The sequence below is a fragment of the Typopeltis vanoorti genome, chromosome 22 (assembly GCF_054136105.1).
Source record: "Typopeltis vanoorti isolate ZY-2024b chromosome 22, IOZ_Tvanoo_1.0, whole genome shotgun sequence".
Lineage (NCBI taxonomy): Eukaryota > Metazoa > Arthropoda > Arachnida > Uropygi > Thelyphonidae > Typopeltis > Typopeltis vanoorti.
The window spans coordinates 55,110,679-55,133,516 of NC_143570.1; the positions used below are offsets into that span (position 1 = coordinate 55,110,679).

Genomic DNA, 22,838 nt, shown 5'->3' on the forward strand with positions numbered 1-22,838 from the left:
TAGAGTACCTCATGATAAGTTGACAGTCAAACTAGAGCAGATGGGGTTGGATATTAGATTAGTGCATTGGATTGGAGACTGGCTATCTGATAGGTATCAACAAGTTGTGTATGGGGGTACAATATCCAGGAAAAGGAAAGTCACTAGTGGAGTGCCTCAGGGGTCTGTTTTAGGGCCATTACTATTTAACTTATATATTAATGATATTGGTGAAGATTTGGATGGAGATATTCAGTTGTTTGCAGATGATGCAAAGTTGGGACGAACCATAAAGAGTAGTGAAGATGTTGTGGCCTTGTAAGAAGACTTGAATAAATTGAGTGATTGGGCAAGCAAATGGGGATGTGAGTTCAATGTTGCAAAATGTAAAGTTTTAAAATTTGGAAAACAAAGATGGGATGCAGAATTTATGCTTGGTGAGAATATATTGTTGGAAGTAGAGGAAATAAGAGATCTGGGGGTGATAGTGGATAAGGATCTAAAATTTAGGGGACACATCGCCAAAATTGTGAAGACAACACAAAGACTTCTGGGAATGATGCGGAGGACACTGGCATGTAGAAGTAGGGAGATACTTGTTCCAATGTATAAGGCTTTGATTAGGCCACACTTGGACTATTGTGCCCAGATTTGGTCACCGGGTTTTCAGAAGGATGAAGAGATGTTGGAAAGGGTCCAAAGGCGACTGACTAAGGTAGTTTCTGACCTATGGAATGTTGAGTATGAGGAAAGATTGAAAAGATGTAATTTGCAGAGTCTCGTGGAGAGAAGGAAGAGGGGAGATATGATAGAGACCTACAAGTTGGTAAGGGGTTGTTATAGGATCAATGGTGGAGAAGTTCTACAGAGAATAGTGGGAGATCAGGGGAGAACCAGAGGTCATCCCTGGAAACTGTATAAGGAGGGTGTGAGTAAGGAAGTGAGAGGCAGGTTTTTTTCGTGCAGAGTTGTGAGTGATTGGAATGCCTTGCCTGAGAGCGTGGTGTCTGCAAGTAGTTTGAATGTGTTTAAGACACGGTATGATGAGATGTGTGTGTAAGATAAAAGGACCTCCTAGATGAGTCTTTGACTCCATGAGGTCTTGTTTAATAATAATAATAATAATAATAAACTTAAATCTCTTCAAACCTTGTTTAAAAAAGGATTCACAGCAAGTAAATAAAAGAAAAGGACTTGACACTATACATCACTTAAATAATCCAAACCATGTCATTGCCTATACTGATGGATCATCTGATGAAGCACTCAACCAAGGAGGTTCAGGGTTTTTTCTAACTCTACCTGAAGGCGAGGAAATGCAAATCAAAACCACAGCTGGCAAAATAGCTTCAAACTTCACTTGTGAATTAACAGCCATACAAACAGCTCTGAAATTCTATTTCTCAAATCCAATAATAAACATTACAGAAGGAATAACCATCTACAGTGACTCAAAATCTGCACTTGAGTCATTAAAAAAATGGAAAAACAAAACTCACACAAGAAATTCATGAACTACTAACAACTTAAATTTGAAAAATAAGAACTGCACACTGCAATGGATACCAGCCCATGTAAATATTGAAGGCAATGAAAGAGCAGATAGACTCTTAAAGAAGCAAGATACTTACCTCAAAAATTACACCCTGTTATGTATTGCCGTGAGTACCATTTTATGTCATTGCTCTTCCTAAAATTAATTTTTTACTTCCTTTATGAATTTACCTCTCTACAATAACTACGAGACTTATAAAATTTCCCTGACTCTAATATCTGTATCACTTCTTATGTGTTCATTCTATAAGGAAAGCAAATTCTTTATCTCTAGTTGATTCCTAACTTTACTCACATGCTTACCCTGACTGTTAAAGGTCATTCCTTGCTAAAAGAAACGAATCCTCTAATTTCTTTCTGGGGCCGTCTCCTCTTCAGATATTGACAAATTTATTTATTAAAGCTGCGCCAGCCAATATCTTAGAATGAGTGGACTCTTATTCAGGGAGACCTTTGGTGCACGTAGGTGAATAAATTTACTGCTTAAACTCATAAATTAAATGCTCTACTGTGGCTAAGTTAATTCTGGTTTGCAGTTGTAAACCTCTATAACATGTTATGCCTTTCTTTCAATCCCTCCCCAATATCTTAGAATGAGTGGACTCTTATTCAGGGAGACCTTTGGTGCACGTAGGTGAATAAATTTAGTGCTTAAACTCATAAATTAAATGCTCTACTGTGGCTAAGTTAATTCTGGTTTGCAGTCGTAACCTCTATAACATGTTATGCCTTTCTTTCAATCCCTCCCCACTATGGTTCAGATTAATGAGTGGTAGTTTTGGTTCATATCAACAGGCAAAACTCAGGTATAAAAGAAAACATTTATTGCAATCTAAAGACATAATATACACTTAGACTAATCTCACTTTCAATTAGTTCAAGGACATGCTAAATCAAACTTTTTCAAACTGATTAATACTCTAATACAGCGCTTCCCAAACTGTGGGCTGTAGGTTTTGTTGAGGGGGCCGTGAAATAATGAAAACAAATTTAAAATGTTTTAAGACTAAGTAGATTTTTTTTTATTTTAAAAGAAACATTTAACTTTTATTATTTATTATTTCTTTTTTGTTATTTTTTATATTTTAATGGAAAAATTCACGCATTGGTGTTGGTTCACAAACTTTGCTTCTTTCGTATTTCGGCACTTAATGAATATTAGTAAATATTGCTTATTGATATGTTTCATTTCAAAGCAGTGGTTAATTGTATTTACTTCAAATGCTCTCCAGGAAAGCTCCAAATTTTCCTGTCCCTTTCATCACATGTTTGTAATCAGGGACTGTTGATATTGACTTTATATACATATCAAAACTCGTTTTATGTTATCACTGTCATCCGAGCTAGTTTTCTGTCACCAATAAAAGTTTCGCCTATACTTCACACATGAAAAAAAGCTTAAACAAATTCATGTGGGGAGATAGTAACTCCCTTGCAGTGGTAAACAACGCCCCTCTCTAACAGCCACTATACTGCAGAGGCAATAAAAACAAGTACTTTTATTATGCTAGTGAATAAGGTATGAGCAGTCTGTGTAATATATTTCTCAACAAATAGTGCAATTAGAGACAACTGGGATAAAAACACACTAATTAATGAATCACATGTCTCCTCATACAGAAACTATGCCGTATATATAGACAGAAACAAAACCATATGTTGCATGGGCAAACACAGTATCAAACTAAAAACTATTGTTATTAATTGGATGTGTGTGAGTTCGATTTCCCAAGGCAGCAATAAAATTCGACCGAATGTTTAATTCGTAACAGTGTTAAAACTAAGTAATATATATATATAATGAATGTTATGGCAGTTTCACATATGGAATTCGATTGAAGAGAGTTAGCATTTCAACTCAATTGTCAGCTATGCTTTTATCTTTCGGTTGCGTGATCTTTTGTTAATACCGCACCAATCATATGAACGTGTTAATAACCTGCCTTTGCTGTCTGTTTCGCGTTAGGCTGTCTGTTTACATTAAAGGGAGAAAAGTCACAAAAGAGAAAAATTTTCTTGGTCTGGGGATTCCCTCATTCAGGTAATATTCACTTAATTTCATGTTATCAGTCTGTGGTGTGCCAGTATCGGTAAGTGGTGATATTATTTGATCTGTTCTACATTAAAAAATTTAACCCTGAGATGGATAAGTGGCTGATAAAAAATAAAAAAAAATCCCGTGAACAATCAGAAGAAGCAGAAACAGACTCCAAAAAAGGTGTATTTCATATTTTACCAGAACAGCCTGCATCGTCTTCAGAACCAAATGGTAAGAGGCAAAAAATGTAACATATGCATTTGATTTTTGCAATATTCGCTGTGTATGTTTTGTATTGAATATAAATACAATAAATATTATAATAATATATCTCTATTACGATTTTTTGTCGAGAGGGGGGCGTGAAATATTTAAATTTTGCAAAGGGGGCCCCTGACATCCAGAAGTTTGGGAAGTACTGCTCTAATACATGAACAATAAATCCTTCTTTTGAGTTAGAGACTTAACACACATAATATACATATTATACACTTCTACTCAATTTTCTACCTACTATTTTAGTCTTGCATATTAAGCTAGTCACAATTATCTATAACCATTCCTAACAATTTGTCTTATGGATATCAGCCACTGCTTCTCGATTAATACACTACAATGATCTTTCCCTTTTTCCGACTGGATAATTATACAATAAAATCTGTACTTTACCATTTCTTGGGGCAGGATCTCCAGGTCTGTCTGAACTGTCCTTTGTTTGAATTACCTTTTGATACTTCCATAAGCCTGGGTCCACATGGTGGGTCACTATGCTCTACACTTGGCGTTTTTTCCTCATATATTCTCGATCTGTTTCGGGCCATCCTCGTTTCTAGCTGCCAGTTCATAATATACGTCTGTAATATTATTTCGTCGGAACTTTCAGCGAAGGCAGCATATGCCAACATCTCATGCTTTAGTACCGGCAGAAATTCAGACAAAAATGGGAAAGGCGCACCTTCCGATATCGAACTATCGCCAAGAAACACCATCAGGAACTACCGATCCACGAGAGAAGTCGAATCATCATCCAGCAAAATAGGCGAAAAAAGCCTTGAGAAAGGGGTGCAAACCCTTTTTATTCTCTCTTCACCTCCCCTTTTTTAGCACCCTCTTACTATTTTCTGCAATCTTTTCTCGCCCACTACTTTCTTAGTCTGCGGCAATTTTGGCACATCGCGAGGTCATAGCAGAGTCTTCCGGGAAATGAATGTGTGTCGCTTTCCGAGATTGCCAATGCCTCAAGCTTGCCCGTGACCTCTGGACTAATGTTTACATCTAATTCACCCATTCATTGTATACATGATGCATTTCATATCATACTAATTTATACACGAAGTTCTTTACATAGTATTACAATTCTACTAAAAGGAGGTAATTCTATTTACAGTTAGTACTTTATTTCTCCTGCTTGAGTACAAGTTTTTTCTCTCAGCTGATTTTTCTGACTTGTTAAATCCTGAATGAAGTGTTTCTTTAATAAAGTGCTTCATTCAGGATATAACAACCCACTATCACTAACTGATGCTAACTCTGTCGCCAAAATAAGATTGGTAAAACAAACTATCAAGAAGAATGAAATCACTGAAATAACCACAATACTACGAATGGAACATTTTAAAGGCATGAAAATTCAGCCAGATGGTAGTAGGACTATGAAACATGCAAAAACTGTCCAGGAGTTGAACTAACACCTGTCCATATTTATTCTTGTCCAGCAATTGCTGTTGCTCTACAGAAAATTGACAATAATCCTAGAGAAAAGCTCTACTCTACCAAAGTTCAACAGATTGCCAAAGCAGTTCTACAGATCCATGGTCATATCTAGAAGCCCTTCAATGGACTTGAAACAAGTTCAAGTAGTCTGAATTCTTCTAGTTCTTTCAATGAAATTAGGCAGTATGATGAATGTTATCCACATAATATATCCATCTTTAAAGTTGCTAATGGTAATTTTCTAGGGTTTTCTTCTTTTCAAATGACTCAATAAATAAACTGATAACCTTTAAAACAATTGATTGTAGATAGACATGAGATTTTGAAGGGTTTTTTTTTTTTTTTGGGGGGGGGGGTAAACAGATGATATCAATGGCAGAATTATTAAAAACAGAGATATGAGAACGGAATTAGACATCATTAGCATTCAAGAATGTGTTAGCATAGATTATCTAACTTTATCATGGTATAATCATGGGGACTACTAGTGTGACAAGTAATGACCGATGTTTCAACTTTCATATTAAGGTCATCATCTGAAGCAAATGTGCATGCACTCCAGATCTTAATATGAAGATCAAAATGTCAGGTGACTGAAGTTATTATTAACAGAATAGTTGTCTCATAATTTTACCAGAGTGAATACTAATCATTAAGCAAAATTTAAACATTTAAGTAAAATCAACAGACCCGAAAGTTTAATTACAAAAAAATTACATGTCTGAAAATATAGAATCAATGGTAGAATAATATTAAACATAAGGACATTAGAAACCAACAGCCTTGACATTTATAGTATTCAAGAATTTGTTAAGCAAATCCAAATTCAAGTACTATGGCCATTTTACATATGAGAACTTTCTGCTTCAAAGCATGCAACAAATGCCTCATGACTAGAAGGGATCTGGGTTTCAATCCTTTCTACTGTATTTATCTAGTCTTGCACAGAGGTTGCAAATTTTCTTTTTTTTTTATTATTTCAATTGGGAGATATGGGCTTTTCCTGCTGCAGAACAAATTTCTCCCATGAGAAATTTGTTCTGCATTAAACAAGGCAAACTAGCTAGATACCTGCATGATGAACAGATATTACACTGCTTTGGCTGCAAATCCCAACCAACCCATAGCATCCCAGCTCTATCAAGATGTTCATCTACATGTATTGTATAAGTAAATATACAATACTACTCTGCTATGCAATACACTACTCTGCTGCATGTTACTTAGCAAATGGGCATTATGATAAACATGATGCCTCGAAAATAACATGGCTACAACAAAACCATAAGGAAATGCAAGAATATAATTAAGGTCATAATTTCATATTTTACTCTATTTGAAGATGACTTTCAGATTTGTTAATTCTCAGAATCACTTAATTAGTAAAATACAGGAAGATCTCCTTCCCTTCTTGCAAGGTGAGGATAATAAAAGCTTGCTCTTTATTTTAATGATTCTGAACATTCAGCATGCCAATAAAGCAATGTGCAAGAAATGACTACTTCAATCAATATCATTTAACACCAAGGAGGAAGTATGATATTTTTCTTGGATCACAATTAAATTTCCTTTCCTTACAATTTAAGGAAAGCTGTATATTAATGCTTCCAAACTTAGTTTAATTGTAACACAAGCACACTTCAGAAACAAAAAAATAAAATAAAATAAATAAATATTATCTACCTTCTACTTTATCCTGTAAAGTAACTTTATCCCACTGCACAGTAAGTGACGTACCTATAAAATAAATTACACTATTATGAAATTAATGAAAGACCTCTAACATTTCATGTACATAGTTAAGTGAACTTAATACTATTCGAAAGTTCTCCAGGGCTTGTATGCAATTCACTTGTTTTATAAGAGACAAATTGACAGAATACAAAAATCAATATTATAATTGTTATTATTATTATTATTATTATTATTCAGGCCTCCAAGGAGTCAAAAGACTCATCGAGGGAGGTCCTTCCTAAGACATAAAGTCTGTCAAGACTCATCGAGGGGAGGTCCCCCCCTGAGAAACACAAAGTTTATCATACCACTCTTTAAAGTCACTGACCGTTCTCGCTCCCACCACTCCATCAGGCAATGCATTCCACGGCTCAACCACCCTCCACACAAAGAAACCACTCCTTACCCTCTTGCTCACAGTTTCCTTTCGTAACTTCCAGGGATGGCCTCTTGTCATCACTCCTTCCCGCTGATCAACCAAGCGAAAGAACTCCCCAGTGTCAACCCTGTAACCACCTCTCAACAGTTTAAAAGTCTCAATCATATCACCTCTCCTTCTTCTATCCACCAAACTCTGCAGTCCACATTCTCTCAGCCGATCCTCATAACTATCCTTGTACAGTCCTGAAACCATCTTTGTCATCCGTCTTTGTATCCTTTCCACAGTTAATTTATCCCCTTCAAATCCTGGGGACCAAATCTGAGAACAATAGTCCAAGTGTGGTCTGATCAGAGACTTATACAACGGAATGATAACCCTCTTATCTCTGCAGGTCAGTGTCCTTCTCATAATAGCAGCAATCCTCTGTGTTACCTTCACCACCTTTGCAATATGTCCCCTAAACTTCAGGTTTCTATCAATCATCAACCCCAGATCTCTTGTCTCCCCTACTTCCTCCAGTATAACTCCTCCCATAGAGTATGCAGCATCCCATCGATGTTTCCCAAACCTCAAGACCTTACATTTTGCTGCATTAAACTGACACCCCCATTCATTTGCCCATCTATCTAGCTTATTTAAATCCTCTTGCAGGGCTACCACATCTGCACTATTACTAATAACCCTTCCCAGCTTCGCATCATCTGCAAACAACTGAATATCCCCCTGCAATCCACTGGCTATGTCATTGATATAAAGGTTAAACAATATAGGTCCTAGTACTGAGCCCTGTGGGACCCCACTTGTAACCCTCTGCCTCCTGGAAACTGCTCCACCATACACAACTCTCTGATACCTATCAGACAGCCAATCCTGAATCCAGTTGACCAATCTGACATCCAGACCCATGTGCTGCAACTTAAATATCAGCTTATCATGTGGCACTCTGTCAAATGCCTTCGCCAAGTCTAAGAAAATTGCAGTATATGCCTTTCCCTCATCTAATGCTCTTGTAACTTTATTATAAAAGGCTAGCATATTGCTAAAACAAGAGCGTCCTTTCACAAATCCATGTTGATTCTCACAGATAACATTACCCTCATCTGCCCAATGCTGTACACGGTCCCTCACTACTTTCTCCAAGATCTTAACAACTATGTGATTATGTGGTGAAGAAACTATCTAGAATTACCATACAAAAACTAAAGTGCATGTCATTAAGTTCATCGATGTAACCTCCAGTTTGTGTTTACTAACATAAACTGAATTGTTAAATGCCGGATTCAAGCTTTAATTCTGAAACGGTTTCAAGGACAAACTAACAGTTGAAAAATATTAAACAAAATTACAATGGCCATAGGTTTTAAACAGAGAAGTAAGAACTGATTTAAAGTGCATGTGAATACTTCACACTGTTGATACTTGTGAAATGGATGCATCTATATCCCTAATCAGATAGTATGTCACATAACTGAATCAATGTAATATTTCACTGTGCAGCACCATTGTTTCAAATCCCAAAAATTAGAATTAATTTTTTGACCATATAAAGAAAGGTTTATCAGACCAAAAGAGCTAAGCAGCCATGTCACAGACCAACAAAAGTGGATTAATGGTAGGACTGTTCAAGCCTAAGTGTTAAAGTGACTTTATATACATAATATCAACCCACCACACATATACACAAACACCAAGATACAATACTGTCATGTCTGAGCAAGTCATCAAGGAGAATTAATAATCTTTTTATACATAATAATTAAATTTCATTTTATATATACTGATAATTACTTATATTTATATATAAAAGGTGATTAATCAATATGGAAAGCATTAGCAATAAAAAGATAAGATATAACAAGGAAAAATAAAATAAGATAAACATTTCGATAAAGGTTATTTGTAGATATTTAAAAACTGCTGATGACATGTCACCAAAAATCTACTTAAGGATATAATGCTTAGGCATAAGCCTAGAAAGGCTTAAGTATAAAATCACTTCTGATACACAGCTCACACATCTATTCACATTATTACGGCTGCAAAAAATTTGAAATCTGACTTTGAATGAGACAAATGCAGAAAATTTGCCTCCTCAGAACAACAGTTAAGGCTATTGGTACCAATAGTCTTAACATAACAATGATCTCTTGGCATCTTCTTCTTGCTCGGTCTCCTCATGTCTAAAGATTCGTGACACTAGTCACAACAATGTCTCTCCATATCTTTCTGTCTTTTACCTGAAAAAATGACTGAAATTATTTCCCACTATACCAAGAAGTCACCCCACACCTCTTATAGTCTTTTGTCAGGGGGAAAAAATAATAATAAAATAAATATATCAGAAGAATCCCAAATAGCTTGCACGCTAACAAATATTCTGGTACAAATGGTATCACCTCCCACCCCAGCTGAGATCAAATTTATGTTTCACAATTAGCACCCATCGTATACAGTTTCTGCTATCTTTCTTGTCTGGTGCATGAAGACAATCCTACTTGAGTTGTAAGCCAGCAGTTAGAATTGAAGTACAGGAAGATGGCTTAACATTAAATCTAGTGGCAGACAAGGATGTACATTATCTCCTCTGTTAATCATTATCTATATAGATTACATCATGAAGGAAAGTGGTATTAAACCTGATATCAAATTAGAGACGTTAATCTCAGCTCTTTACTTTATGCAGATGTTATACTTTTAAATAAATCCAGTACAAGTCTGCAAGATTGCCTGACTAAATTGAATAACTATTTCAATAAATTTGGTATGAAAATCAGCAATAACAAGGCAAAGACAATGAAAATGGGCAGAAACATTGAAAATATCAATGCATCGTGAATGGAGAACCTATAGAAACATTTCAGCTACTTGGGCACAACTTTTAGTGAAGATGGTAAATTAAATACGGAAATAGACAATAGAATCAACAAAGTCGGAAGTCGACTGAATAAATTTATATGAATAAGAGAGAAATATGACAAAATGACAATATGACTAAATTACTGTATAAGACAGTGTTTAAATCAATTTTAACTCATGGATCCGAGAGCTGGGTTAGAAATAAAACACTTCACCAAAGACTAGAGACCAAAGATATGATAGTCTGCAGAAAGATTAGGGCATGAACAGATAGCATCGATGGTCTAATAAAGATATAAGGGGATTGATACAGTAAAAAAAGTGCCTTATAAGACAGAAATATAAGATTTGGAGGAAAATTGTTGATAGGAAGTTAGTAATGATGTCAGTTCTTCAGGTAGTACCTATCATAATATCCTGTACACCCCTTGAGGATACATGTCAGGAATTTGATGATGTACTGTCAATGGCACATGGGAAATGAACTATTAGCTGTTTATCCATCTGTGACATTCATAAGATTTCATCAACCAAAATTACATGCAGGCAATATTTCTATATTATGGAAATTTGAGGAGGCCACCTCAGTCAAGAAATGAAGAGCAAAATTGAGAAAATTAACAAGAAACCAATCAGTGCTTAGAAGAGTAGTTAGTACTTATAGCAGAACACTTTGTAAAAATCTCACATAACTGATTAAGTTATATTCACTTTTTTATATAAAGTGAGTGAAATATTACTTAATGAGAAATGTTTTTGTTATATGATGAGATAATCTACAAATATACATGTATGTGTTTGCATTTAGTAATGCATTATACGCTTATTATTACAGGAGACAAATGAATTTAAGTAATAAACTTGCTTACTGTCGTTGTAATCTTAGAGAATAACACAGAAATCATTTGAGTTTTGCTCTGACTCTAGGTAATGGACATGAGCATTAGATGTGTTTTAGAACAGCTGTCACTGGGTGATTGGAACACTAGCCAGTGCAGACGCAGAGAGTAGATGTGTGGAAAGAGAGCTGAATAGGTCTAATAAACTACCAAGTGAAAAACTTTCATGTGCATCTTTAATTACTCTCCAAGGATATGGAACTGTGAAGTTAATAATTGAAGGAAAGTATAATGCAGTAATCCCTCAATTAATGTGCCCCGGATTAGTGCGTCATTTTTTTTCGATACCCAAATTCGATTAGTGCGCCTATATACATCTTAAAAATAAATGTTACAGATTTTAAAAATTTTCCATCTATACATTTTTATGGCTAACTATTTTAAAAAATCACTCACCAGAATGAAATAATTTAGTTACTGATTTAAAACATTTACAAAGTTATTTTTAATGGCATACTACACTACTTCCATGTACACCAGCACTCTCAAACTGTGGGCCATGGCCCCCTTGGGGCCGTAAGTTTTGTTGGGGGGGGGGGGTAATAATGAAAACAAATTTAAAATGTTTTAAGTAGATTTTTTTTAATCTTAAAAGAAACTTATTTAATTTTTATTATTTTTTTTTGTTATTTTTTATATTTTAATGGAAAAAAATCACACATTGTTGGTTCACAAATTTTGCTTCCTGCGTATTTCAGCACTTAATAAATTTTAGTAAATATATGCTTATTCATATAAGTTTCATTTCAAAGGTATTGATAAGAAGAACAAAAAAGCTTACGAATGCAAAATCTTGAATATAAATACAATAAATATTACAATAATATGTCTATATTACGATTTTTTTTCCATGGGGGCCGCAAAATATTTTAATTTTTCTAAAGGGGGCCTTTACATTCATAAGTTTGGGAAGCACTGACGTACACTATGTTCCAAATTTTTACCACCAAATACAACTTCTCTCATACAACCTATGGACCAGGGGATTATTGCAACCTTAAAGGCATATTATCTGAGAAGAACATTTAAACAGGTAATAGAAGCAAATCTGCTGAGAATTGAAGATATTCATCAATCTTGGAATGAAATTACTGCTAGCAATATCGAGCTGTTTGGAAGTACATTCTTCCACATTGTGCAAAAGATTTTGGAAGCTTTTCAACTGAAATGGATAATGTTGGTGAGGAAATTGCCAACATCAGGCATGAACTGGGTTTTGATGAGATTGACAATGATAACGTCCAAGAGTTAATTAAATCTCATTCTGAAGAATTGAGCGATTCCGACCTGCTAAATTTAGATGCACAGCAGGAAGATCCCGAAGAATATGAAGAAAATTTAACCACTGATAGTCAGCCAAAAGAAATTTCACTGAAACAATTTGAAAATATTTTTCATACAATTGAAGTTTTTAAGCAGCAATGCTTAGAGGCTAATCCTGATGAAGAGAGAAGTAAAATTTGCAGAAGAGTAGAAGAGGCAATAGGGCCATACTGTGAGTTGTATGAAAAAAAGAAACAAAATGCCTGACAAACTATGTTAGCTCAATTTTTTGTTAAGAAGTAGAATAATAAAATTTATATTCTGACTATGTTTTATTGTCTTTCAGCTTCATAGTTTTCCTTTAACTAGGCCCTGAGACATACCTTAATTCTTTTATAAAAAAAATTAAGGTTCAAAAAAAGAAATTTGAAGAACAAATTATACTTTTTCCCATAGGTTATTATATTCGATTAGTGCGTTTTCGATTAATGCGCCTGTTTTAAAGAACGCATTAATTGAGGGATTGCTGTAGCCTTCGTATATGAGAATATTTTGTATTTAATGAAAGGCAAGTGATATTATGTTCTAAGAAATAATATGGAATCTGCAGTAAAACTTTTCTGAATGAGGTGGTGAGTGCAGAAACATTGAACTAATTTAAGATATATATGTTATCTCTCTCAATAAGTCTCTTGATTCTATAGGAGGCATTTGTATAATAATAATGTAAAAAAATTAGAAATGCATTTGGACCTGTTCAATTAATGTATTCCTGTTTGAGTGATTATTTTTCATGCCTATTTCAGAAAATTGAAAGAAAAGATGCATTAAGAAAATTATAGGTATATATTCAAGTATATTGATCAAATGAGTTTAGTAATTGTCTTTAAGGAATTTAAGATAACACAGATGCTGCAATCGAAATTTACATGCCATGTAAAACAATAGAACTTTTGGCTGAATGCTATATGTTCAGTTTGCGTTGTCAAGTACCTAATGGTATAGTATGAGAGAATATTATTGAGCTTATTTGTATAATTCCTAGAATGGCCATTTAATTATTTGTTATGTATTAAAAAAGTTGATATTTAGAATAGCAGAAATTGCATTTACTACCTTTAAATGTAGAGAGAATATGAATGTCAAATCTCTTCAAAAAGTTAAAGTGAACTATTTAATATACAAAATTGTATCTATTGTATACATTTACATGTTTAAATGGTTTAATTTTTTTTCTATTTGAGCTTCATTCTTTAAAAAGCACATGTTGATCTTTGAAGTCAATGCATCATCACGGATACAACAACTGACTTTAATATCTAAGTTGGATATAAGTGGGGAATAACAAATGGAGCAATCAAGCTTTCAAAGATAACTTACTCTTTGACCTCATGCTCTTTTCATATGCTGCTTGAGATAGTAATCTCATAAGAGCTCAATAAATTTTCCTTAAGGAGAATATCTTAAGTTTTTTCTGCTATGCAATCAATAAATGGATAATTAAGCCACTCAAAGAATAGTGACTGAATATATCAAGGTAATTTCGCAATGCATTTTACTTCCAGGTCTATTAACACCAAGAATCTTAGGCCACAATGTATTTACCAAAGCAACAAACTCAACCCCTTCATTACTGATATTCCTGGAATTTTTGTATAGATATAAGTTACCTCTTGTATTTATACATTTTCACCATTCTTCCCATGATAATCTAATTTCCCTGCCTCTAAGCATTAGGTTTCACTCTAATAAATAATTTTTCCTGGTATCAAATAAATTCAAGGATAGGACATGTCTCATATACCAATTTTACTATGAAACTCACTCCACACTTCCAAAAACTCATGCCCATTTCTTTTACACATCCTGTTCACCAAATTATTTGTCATCATAGCCCTCTTTAACTAGTACTATCATATCTTGGTAACATACTAATAGTCTCTCTCTCTCTCTCTAGTTTTCTATTTCTATTTAGGGAATAACATGTTTTTCTGAATGAGGTGGTGAGTGCAGAAACATTGAACTAATTTAAGATATATATGTTATCTCTCTCAATGAGTCTCTTGATTCTATAGGAGGCATTTGTATAATAATAATGTAAAAAAATTATTATATTTACGGCTATTTTGCCTGCTTCTGTGGAGTGCCCCTGTTTAAATGTCATTGGCTTTTTTACTCATGGATTCTTAGAGCATTTTAGATGTATATTTACCAATAAATATATGTAGCGTAAAGGAAGAGAAATTTACACATACCTTTTTCTGGGTGTTGTGGCGTTCTTCTTTTTGCGATGTCCAAACTACTCCATGTGTGTGGGGGGGTAGGCAATGTGGGAGAATTAAATAGAAATGGAAAAAAACAGGGTTTTTTTGAATTATATATACAGGGTGTTCGGGATAAATTTGACAGTTTCGTAAGGAAAAAGAAAATCTTCTTTGTATCTATTAAATTTAATGAATTGACAAAAAAACATTACAGGCAGAGTTAATTACAATACTATCAACAAGATTTACTCAAAATAACCACCATTAGCATCGATCACAGCTTCAATTCTGCTTCGGAACCTCGAACAAGCTGATGCTACAGTCTCCCTGGGAAGGGCCGCAAAAACTGTTTTAATTTTATCCATTAACTGGGCTTTTGTATTACTGGAAGTGCGATTGGTGTCTTTTTCAACTGCGCCCCATACAAAATAATCCATGGGGTTAAGGTCTGGGGAGTTTGGAGGCCAAACATTTGGACTGGTGAAGTCGTAGAAATTTTCAGACAACCATTTTTGACTTTTCCCAGAGGTGTGGTAAGGGGCCGAATCCTGCTGCCATACATACAGCCTACCATTGGCTACCCTTGTTATCCAGGGCTTGACTACAGTTAGCAACTCCACGAACAAAGCCCGAATTCCAATGCCAGGGTTCTTCAACACCTGTTCCTGCAGATTTGCGAGGAATTCTGCTGTACGAACGCAATCAGATCGTCTGCTAGGGATCTTTCTTCTTGCTACATCCTCGTAGTCACCATTGCAAGTCTCTAGTTCATGCCTGATTGTTTTTACTGTATTCAGGGAGCATTGGGCAGCAGTCGTAATATCCTTATTTTGATGGCGGGCACGAATCATCATGATACAAGTTATTCTCTTCCATGATTCAGGTGGGTTCCAGCTATCCATCCTTTCTGACATCTTGTATATGAATGAAGAAGGGTCCAAACTTTTAAATGAAGAGAAGTGTGTGTTAATACATGTAACTTACGGAAAAATATAATTAATTATAAATATGTCAAATTTATCCCGAACACCCTATATATATATATATACACACATTATATTATTAGGGATGGGCAGAGCGTTTTTTTATATTTATATAGGGTGGAAAAGGGTGAAGGGATTGAAAACAGCAACTTATTTTTTAGACGGGGGGGGGGACTTCCCGGCACGTATGGTCATCAAATTGCCATACATCAAAAACACAGACTATAAGCTAGTATTCACCACAAACCATAAATTAGCAACTCTCCTAAAACCTACTAAATCTCTCACTCATAAAGAATTATTCGAACACCACAACGTAGTCTACAAATTTCCTTGTCAAAAAGACTGTGACGTCACCTACACGGGCTCTACAATTAGGTTGTTATGGACTAGACTACAAGAGCACTTCAGGGATTGCAATATTCCCATTCCAGAATATCTGAACACGAAAAAACATTGCAACATCAAAAAGAAAAACAAACCACAAAATACAGGGAAGACTGAAATTGCAGCTCACGCCCTTGAACTAAAACACATCCCCCAAATTGACAAAGCCATAATCATTGACAAACAAGAAAACGAAATGATGCTTAGAATATCCGAAACTATTGCCATAAAATGCGATGGTAATTCTATCAACGTCCACAGCCCCTACCTAATTTCTGAATGTTGGACGTTCCAAAACTTACAAATTAAGCCACGCCTCCGGCCATTTAGCGACAACAAATGCCCAAATTTGGCAGATATATCTTGCAGCCTTGACATAGCCCTACAGTCATTCCCACAAAGTTCCGACGATGACCGAAACGGTCCACACCCCGTAAACCCTTGCCCCAGTTTCCACATAAGGATACCCTTCCCCTTCTTCCCCCCCCTCTCCCCACAACAAAATAATATATATATATATATATATATATTATTAATAGTAACCCGAGTTCCCAAACTTATTTCTCGTGTCTCAAGTACATCCCCATGTTCTTTCCCTCTCTTCCCCCCCCTTCAACAAGAGCTTGGATTTAGAAGGCATCTTTAAACCAAAATCAAGGTATGTATATAATCTTTCCACATTTTTTATTCTGCCATAATTGCCTTCTATACTCGCCCATAATGCCCTAAAATATATATATACCCCTTTTGAGTTATGTTAGCCAATGTATTAAATATAAGGGACACTCCTAAACAAAAACAGGCTAAAATAGCCGTTAATTATATTAATAGTTCCATGTTTAGTCTTTAGAGCTTCCGGATTAGGTAAAAAAAATAATAATAATAAAATAAACCTTAGTCCACTCAGGTTTATATTGTAAACCTATAGTATTAATGTACTATAGGTTTACAATCTTTCATGGGAAGGAATCACATGAATATGGGTGCTCTATACTCGCCCATAATGCCCTAAAATATATATATACCTCTTTTGAGTTATGTTAGCCAATGTATTAAATATAAGGGACACTCCTAAACAAAAACAGGCTAAAATAGCCGTTAATTATATTAATAGTTCCATGTTTAGTCTTTAGAGCTTCCGGATTAGGTAAAAAAAATAATAATAATAAAATAAACCTTAGTCCACTCAGGTTTATATTGTAAACCTATAGTATTAATGTACTATAGGTTTACAATCTTTCATGGGAAGGAATCACATGAATATGGGTGCTCCTATTTATAGGAAAGTATTTTGAACCATTAATTAATTTCAAATGTGAAATTTCAAAATATTGAAATATAAGAAGTACCTATTTACTAAAAAGAGCTCAAAGGCTTCAGTTTGGCAATGTAAAAATTATAAAAATCAAGTAGATATGAAATCCAGCATTATTTCAAAGCTGAATACAGAAACTATAAAAGTTTCATAGGAAATTTGACCACAGATTTGCTGGCGATTGTATTCCCATAAGCTCTCTGGTCAAATTTTATATCAAACTTTTATGGTTTCTGTATTTGGCTTTGAAATTATGCTGGATTTAATATCCACTTGATTTTTATAATAAGAAGTACCTATTTAAAAACTTTTTTTTTTTTAAGTGGAGTTAGAATAAAAGTTTAAAGAGCCAAGAAATCAGTATTTAATAAACATGCTTACCATTGTCTATATATTTGATTGAGGAAACATTACTAAGGCTTGTGTCAAAATTTGCCATCAGTGGAGCTACATACTGGGTAGCTGCTATCCAGCTATGAATATATTCACCCATGTAAAGAAAACCTAACAAAATGCATTAAAAAATTATATATAATATTCATCATTTTCAAAAATTTAAAAGACAAATTTACATAAAAAGTACATGAATCAACTTTGAATTATTACTGCAACTAAATACAAAAGCAAGAAATTCTTTATTCTTTGTGTATTTTGTGACCATCAAAATATTACAGTATCATTACAGAATGTAATGAGTGATTTTTGCTGTTCATTATCCTAAAAGGAAATGACTACTCAGGACAATGGAAAAAATAAACTTCTAGAAATAATTAACAAATTTTATTTAATTACTAAACCAATATTTTGCATTGATTACTATGGTATCTTCACATGCATAAAGCTAAAAATATGCAACTGCACTCAAGGTAAGCAAACAACAGATTGCTGCATTCAGAACTGCAGGACTGCATGGTGTAATTCTACAGTTCTAATTGACATCCACTCACTATAAATATGGTAAAGATATCTGGAGACACAAGAGTGAACTTCGTTTCTTTTCTTATATATATATATATATATACACATATATACACATTTTAATGATCATCTAGACCAGGGGTCGGCAATTGCAGCTCTTTTTGTTATTAAACAATCTATTTTTGAATAATGTAAAATGAATGTTATTTATTAAATTAGAAACTAAAAACCCCAAATATGGCATTTGCAATAAATTAAAGACATTTTGCATTGTCAAGGATATTTTACAATTGAAAATAGTACATGCGATGCTGAAAAATTTAATACTTTCATGAACTCTTTGAAATCATACGCGATAATCCTTCTTTACATTCTATTTACATTTTACAAAAAATCTACTTTGTGGTGGATATAACTTCCCATTTAAATGCACTAAATAAGAAACTACGGGAAAGGGAAATACAGCAGTTTTGCTTTTAGAAGAAGTGATTTCGTTTGAACAAAAATTATATTTGTTTGCGACAGACTTAGAGAAAGGCACATTATTACATTTTCCTACGTTGAAGAAATATCAACAAGAACAAGCTGATAATAATTCTATAAATTAAGGACATTTAACCTTTTTCAAAGAAATTGTGGTAAATATGTGACCTGAATTTAATGGGAGATCTGAGAAATTTAGAAATAACAAGGCAACTATGTCATTTTTATTGCGACCACTTGAAATTAATCCTCCCAAATTAACTTTTTCACCTTTTGCTGGAATTAATGATGCTGCATTTCAACTTGAGATAGAGGACCTGAAAACCAAGGATTTGTGGAATTCAAAATTTCGAAAGCTGACCTTAAAGCTGACCTGAAGGAGTTGGGAAGACAAGAATCTACCCTTGCAATACAACACAAATGGTCTGAAACAGACGATCTTAAAAAAAGCAAGATCAGATTGTATTTGACACATGGAATTGTTTACCGGACACTTACATTCAGTTAAAAACATACGCATCTGGACTTCTATCGATTTTTCGATCGACATATTTCTGAGTAAATATTTTCTAATATAAATTTTATTAAAAGTAAGTTTAGAAATCTACTAAACAATGAGTCTTTCACCATGTTTGAAAATGAAAATTACGACGTATTTGCTGCATATTGTGACACTATTCCAAGAAGTTCGACAGCAAAAGTCGCACTAAGATATTTTAAATTAAAAAGAAAATTAAAGAAATAGGTATGTTATTGGATTTTTTACATGTGTAAAAAAGAGGAAGAAATCCTTGTTTTATGATTTAATATTTAAAAATATCATAATTTCGTGTGACATGCCACCCCTGTGTTTTACAAGTATGATAACGCATTACTGTTAAAAAAAAAAAAAACTGAATAAATAATTTAATTATAATAGTTTTCAATGTAGTTTCTAAATTTTAAGCAGTGATGATCAATTAAATAGTATATCAAATACTTGGTTCGATCCGCACAAAGAATATTTTCTTTTCTTTGATAAGAAAGTATTAATTTATTTTCCATTATTTAGGTATTTTTAATTTTTTTAACCTGCACAATTAAATCCACGTAAAAATCAACATTCATAAAATAGATTTTTAATTAAAATATACTAATTGTGTCGTACAAAACGAACACAGTGGACCGCATGCAACTCACAGACCATTGGTTGCTCATCACTGCGTGTGGCTCCCAAATTTTATTTTTAACAGATATAATTTTAACCCTTTCTGACCTGAATTTTTTTTTCCAAGTGAAAAAAATTTTTCTTTCTATTTATTTGTTTGTAGGTCTAAAAAAGCAACAGTATGAAGTATTTTGATGAAAATTACATTTCAGGATAGGAATTCTGACCGACTGATTCCATACGGAATCATTATATTCTGGTAGCAAATATTCAACTTCTGAGCTTATACTCTATAATCCAATATATGCATATTTTTCTACTAAGTCATAAAAACTGATATTGATAAGATTTATAAGTATAATACATACCTGTTATTATATTAAAGAAATAGAACTACGACATACAATACCAATTGGAATCATTCACCACGTAACATGGACTACGAAAGCTAAGACAGCTAGTGATTCCAATTGGAATCACTAGGGCAGAAAGAGTTAAAAATGGCTCTTCACTCCAAAAATGATGCCAACCGCTGATCTAGACAAATATTGGCATTTCTTTCAATCTGGCTAAAGTAGGCCAACTTGCAGGGGCAAGGGATACTGTAGATACTAGGATGACTTAACTGATGGAGGGTCCTATAACAAGCAGGTAAGGAAAACAAATTTCTGGTAAATATTATTATTATCTAAGACCTCCAGGGAGTCAAGGAGTCATCGAGGGAGGCTATAAATCACCCCAACCAATTATCATACCTTCCCTTAAATTCATTCACACTAGATGCACTCACTACCCCTAAGGACAAATTATTCCACTCATACACTGCTCTCTGGGAGAAAATCCTGCCTTAGAAAAATCCAACATTATCATAGTGTATCCATTCCCTTTATTCAATTCGGCTGTAACATTGTTATAAAATATGAGCAAATTGCTAAAATATGACCTTCCTTTAGTAAACCCACTGTTCCTTGCAGAGTACAGCATGTTTGTCTACCCATTCTGTATACGAGTTCTTACCAACTTCTCTAAAATCTTTGCTACCACACCAGATACTGATATGTCGGTAGTTAGATACACCAGTTTTTGCACCACTCTTGTACAATGGAACTATCATATATTCCTTCCATTCCTGAGCTGAGACTCAAATTATACAAACATATGTATAATTTTACATATGTATAATAAACATATGTAAAAGGCATAGCCAATTTGGCTGAGCATTCCTTTAGCAAATCGGCTGATATTCCATCTGTCCCTATTGACAAATATGGAAGGAGGTTTTAATAGTATATCCATTAAGTATCTTCAATTTTCTGTTGGCAATCAAGATGTAATGGATGGCAATAAATTTTTTATGATTTCACATTCCACAGTATCAACTCCTCATTGGTTTTAAATATATCCTGACAGAAGCTGCCTGAAAGGCTGTCAATTAGATTCCTTTTCATATATGGATTATAAACTGTGTACTAAAAAAAATCATGATTATTAATTAACTTAAGGAATTCACAACGTACACTAAGATATAAATTAAACCGTATTCTGTGGCATGTATCTAGAGCATGGTTTGCAAGACCAGAGTGGCTATACTGGTGAAAACAGATGTAGTCCTTGTGTTCTGAAATTCTGATATTCATTGTCCTGCCTGTTTGGCCAAGGTAGGACAGCTTACAGCTGCAAAGGACCTGGTATACACCAGGTAGGTCTAGGGGAAGTGGTTGGTCTTTAGTTGAGCAGATAAGGGATGCCAATTTTCTATATGGTCTGTTACAAGAGGTCAAGTCATGTTTCTTTAAGATTTTGTTAATTTTTTCCGAGGTGCCTCGGATGTAAGGAATGGTGATGGATTTAGAGTAACCCTTGTGGTGAAGGTGGGAGGGTTGTGATTTACTGGTTTCAATATATTTTGGATTTTTTTTTTTTTTTTTTTGGGGAGGGGGTAGCCATTGGCTAAGAAAGTGTTGAGGATGCGATTTAGTTCAGTGGTTAGGACATTGTCATTTGAACAGATTAGTTTGGTACTGTTGTGTAGTGTCTTAACTCCATATTGTTGGGGGGGGGGGATTTGTTGGTGATGTATCTGCCTGTATGGGTGGGTTTTCTATAAACCGAGAAAACCCAAGTTTCACAGGCTGGCAGGTGACTTGTGTGTCTAGGAAAAGGAGGCTGTTGTTTTCCTCTTTTTCCAGGGTGAACTTGATTCTGGGGTGTTGGTTGTTTAAGTGTGTTAAGAAGGAGAGGAGTGTATCAGAGCCATGTGGCGAAATGGCTAACACATCCTCAACGTAGCGAAGCCATATGGTTGGTTTTTGTGGGGCAGAGTTTAAAGCTTTCTTTTCAAAAGTCTCCATAAAGAAGTTGGCCAAGGGTGGGGAGAGTGGTGAATCCATGGCTGTCCCCTCTATTTGTTCGTAGAATTTTTCCTGCCAAACGAAATAGCACGAGTTCATTGTGAACTGAAATAGGGCTGAGATATCGGGAGGAAATTTCGCTTGGATTAGCTCTAAGGTTTCCTTGAGTGGGACATTTGTGAATAAGGAGGAGATGTCAAAACTGACCATTATGTCAGTATGTTGGAGTGTAAGGTTTTCTATGCTGGCTTTGAAGTGGGCTGAGTTTTTTATGTGTGATGGTGTGTGATAGTGGCTCACACACTATACTGATATCACTAATTTTTTATACAGCTCGCGATATCCAAACATATAGATATAGTTATGAAGTGCATTCCTTTTTAAAAATTCGGTTTACCATTCTTTGCTAGCCGAAAATTCTTTATCAGCCTGGGAAGCCGAAGTAGATGGTTCCAATTGCTTCATCTGTTCATAAAACCAAAGAGCTTTTTCTTTAATTAAATAACCACTTATAGGAATTCCCCTTTGAGTTAATTCTTCAATCCAAATTAGGAGCGCTCGTTCCGTGTTTT

General features: G+C 34.4%; 1 protein-coding gene across 1 annotated transcript in view; it reads right to left on the reverse strand.

The window, feature by feature from the left end:
* The window catches only part of l(1)G0289 (plexin domain containing lethal (1) G0289), a 247,431-nt gene that overhangs the window by 143,472 nt on the left and 81,121 nt on the right, over positions 1-22,838 (reverse strand). The window contains exons 5-6 of the mRNA XM_090412195.1: positions 17,749-17,871; positions 6,968-7,021 (exon numbers count right to left, since the gene is read on the reverse strand). Of these exons, the coding sequence (XP_090268321.1) occupies positions 6,968-7,021; positions 17,749-17,871 (177 nt within the window). The remainder of the gene's footprint in view (positions 1-6,967; positions 7,022-17,748; positions 17,872-22,838) is intronic.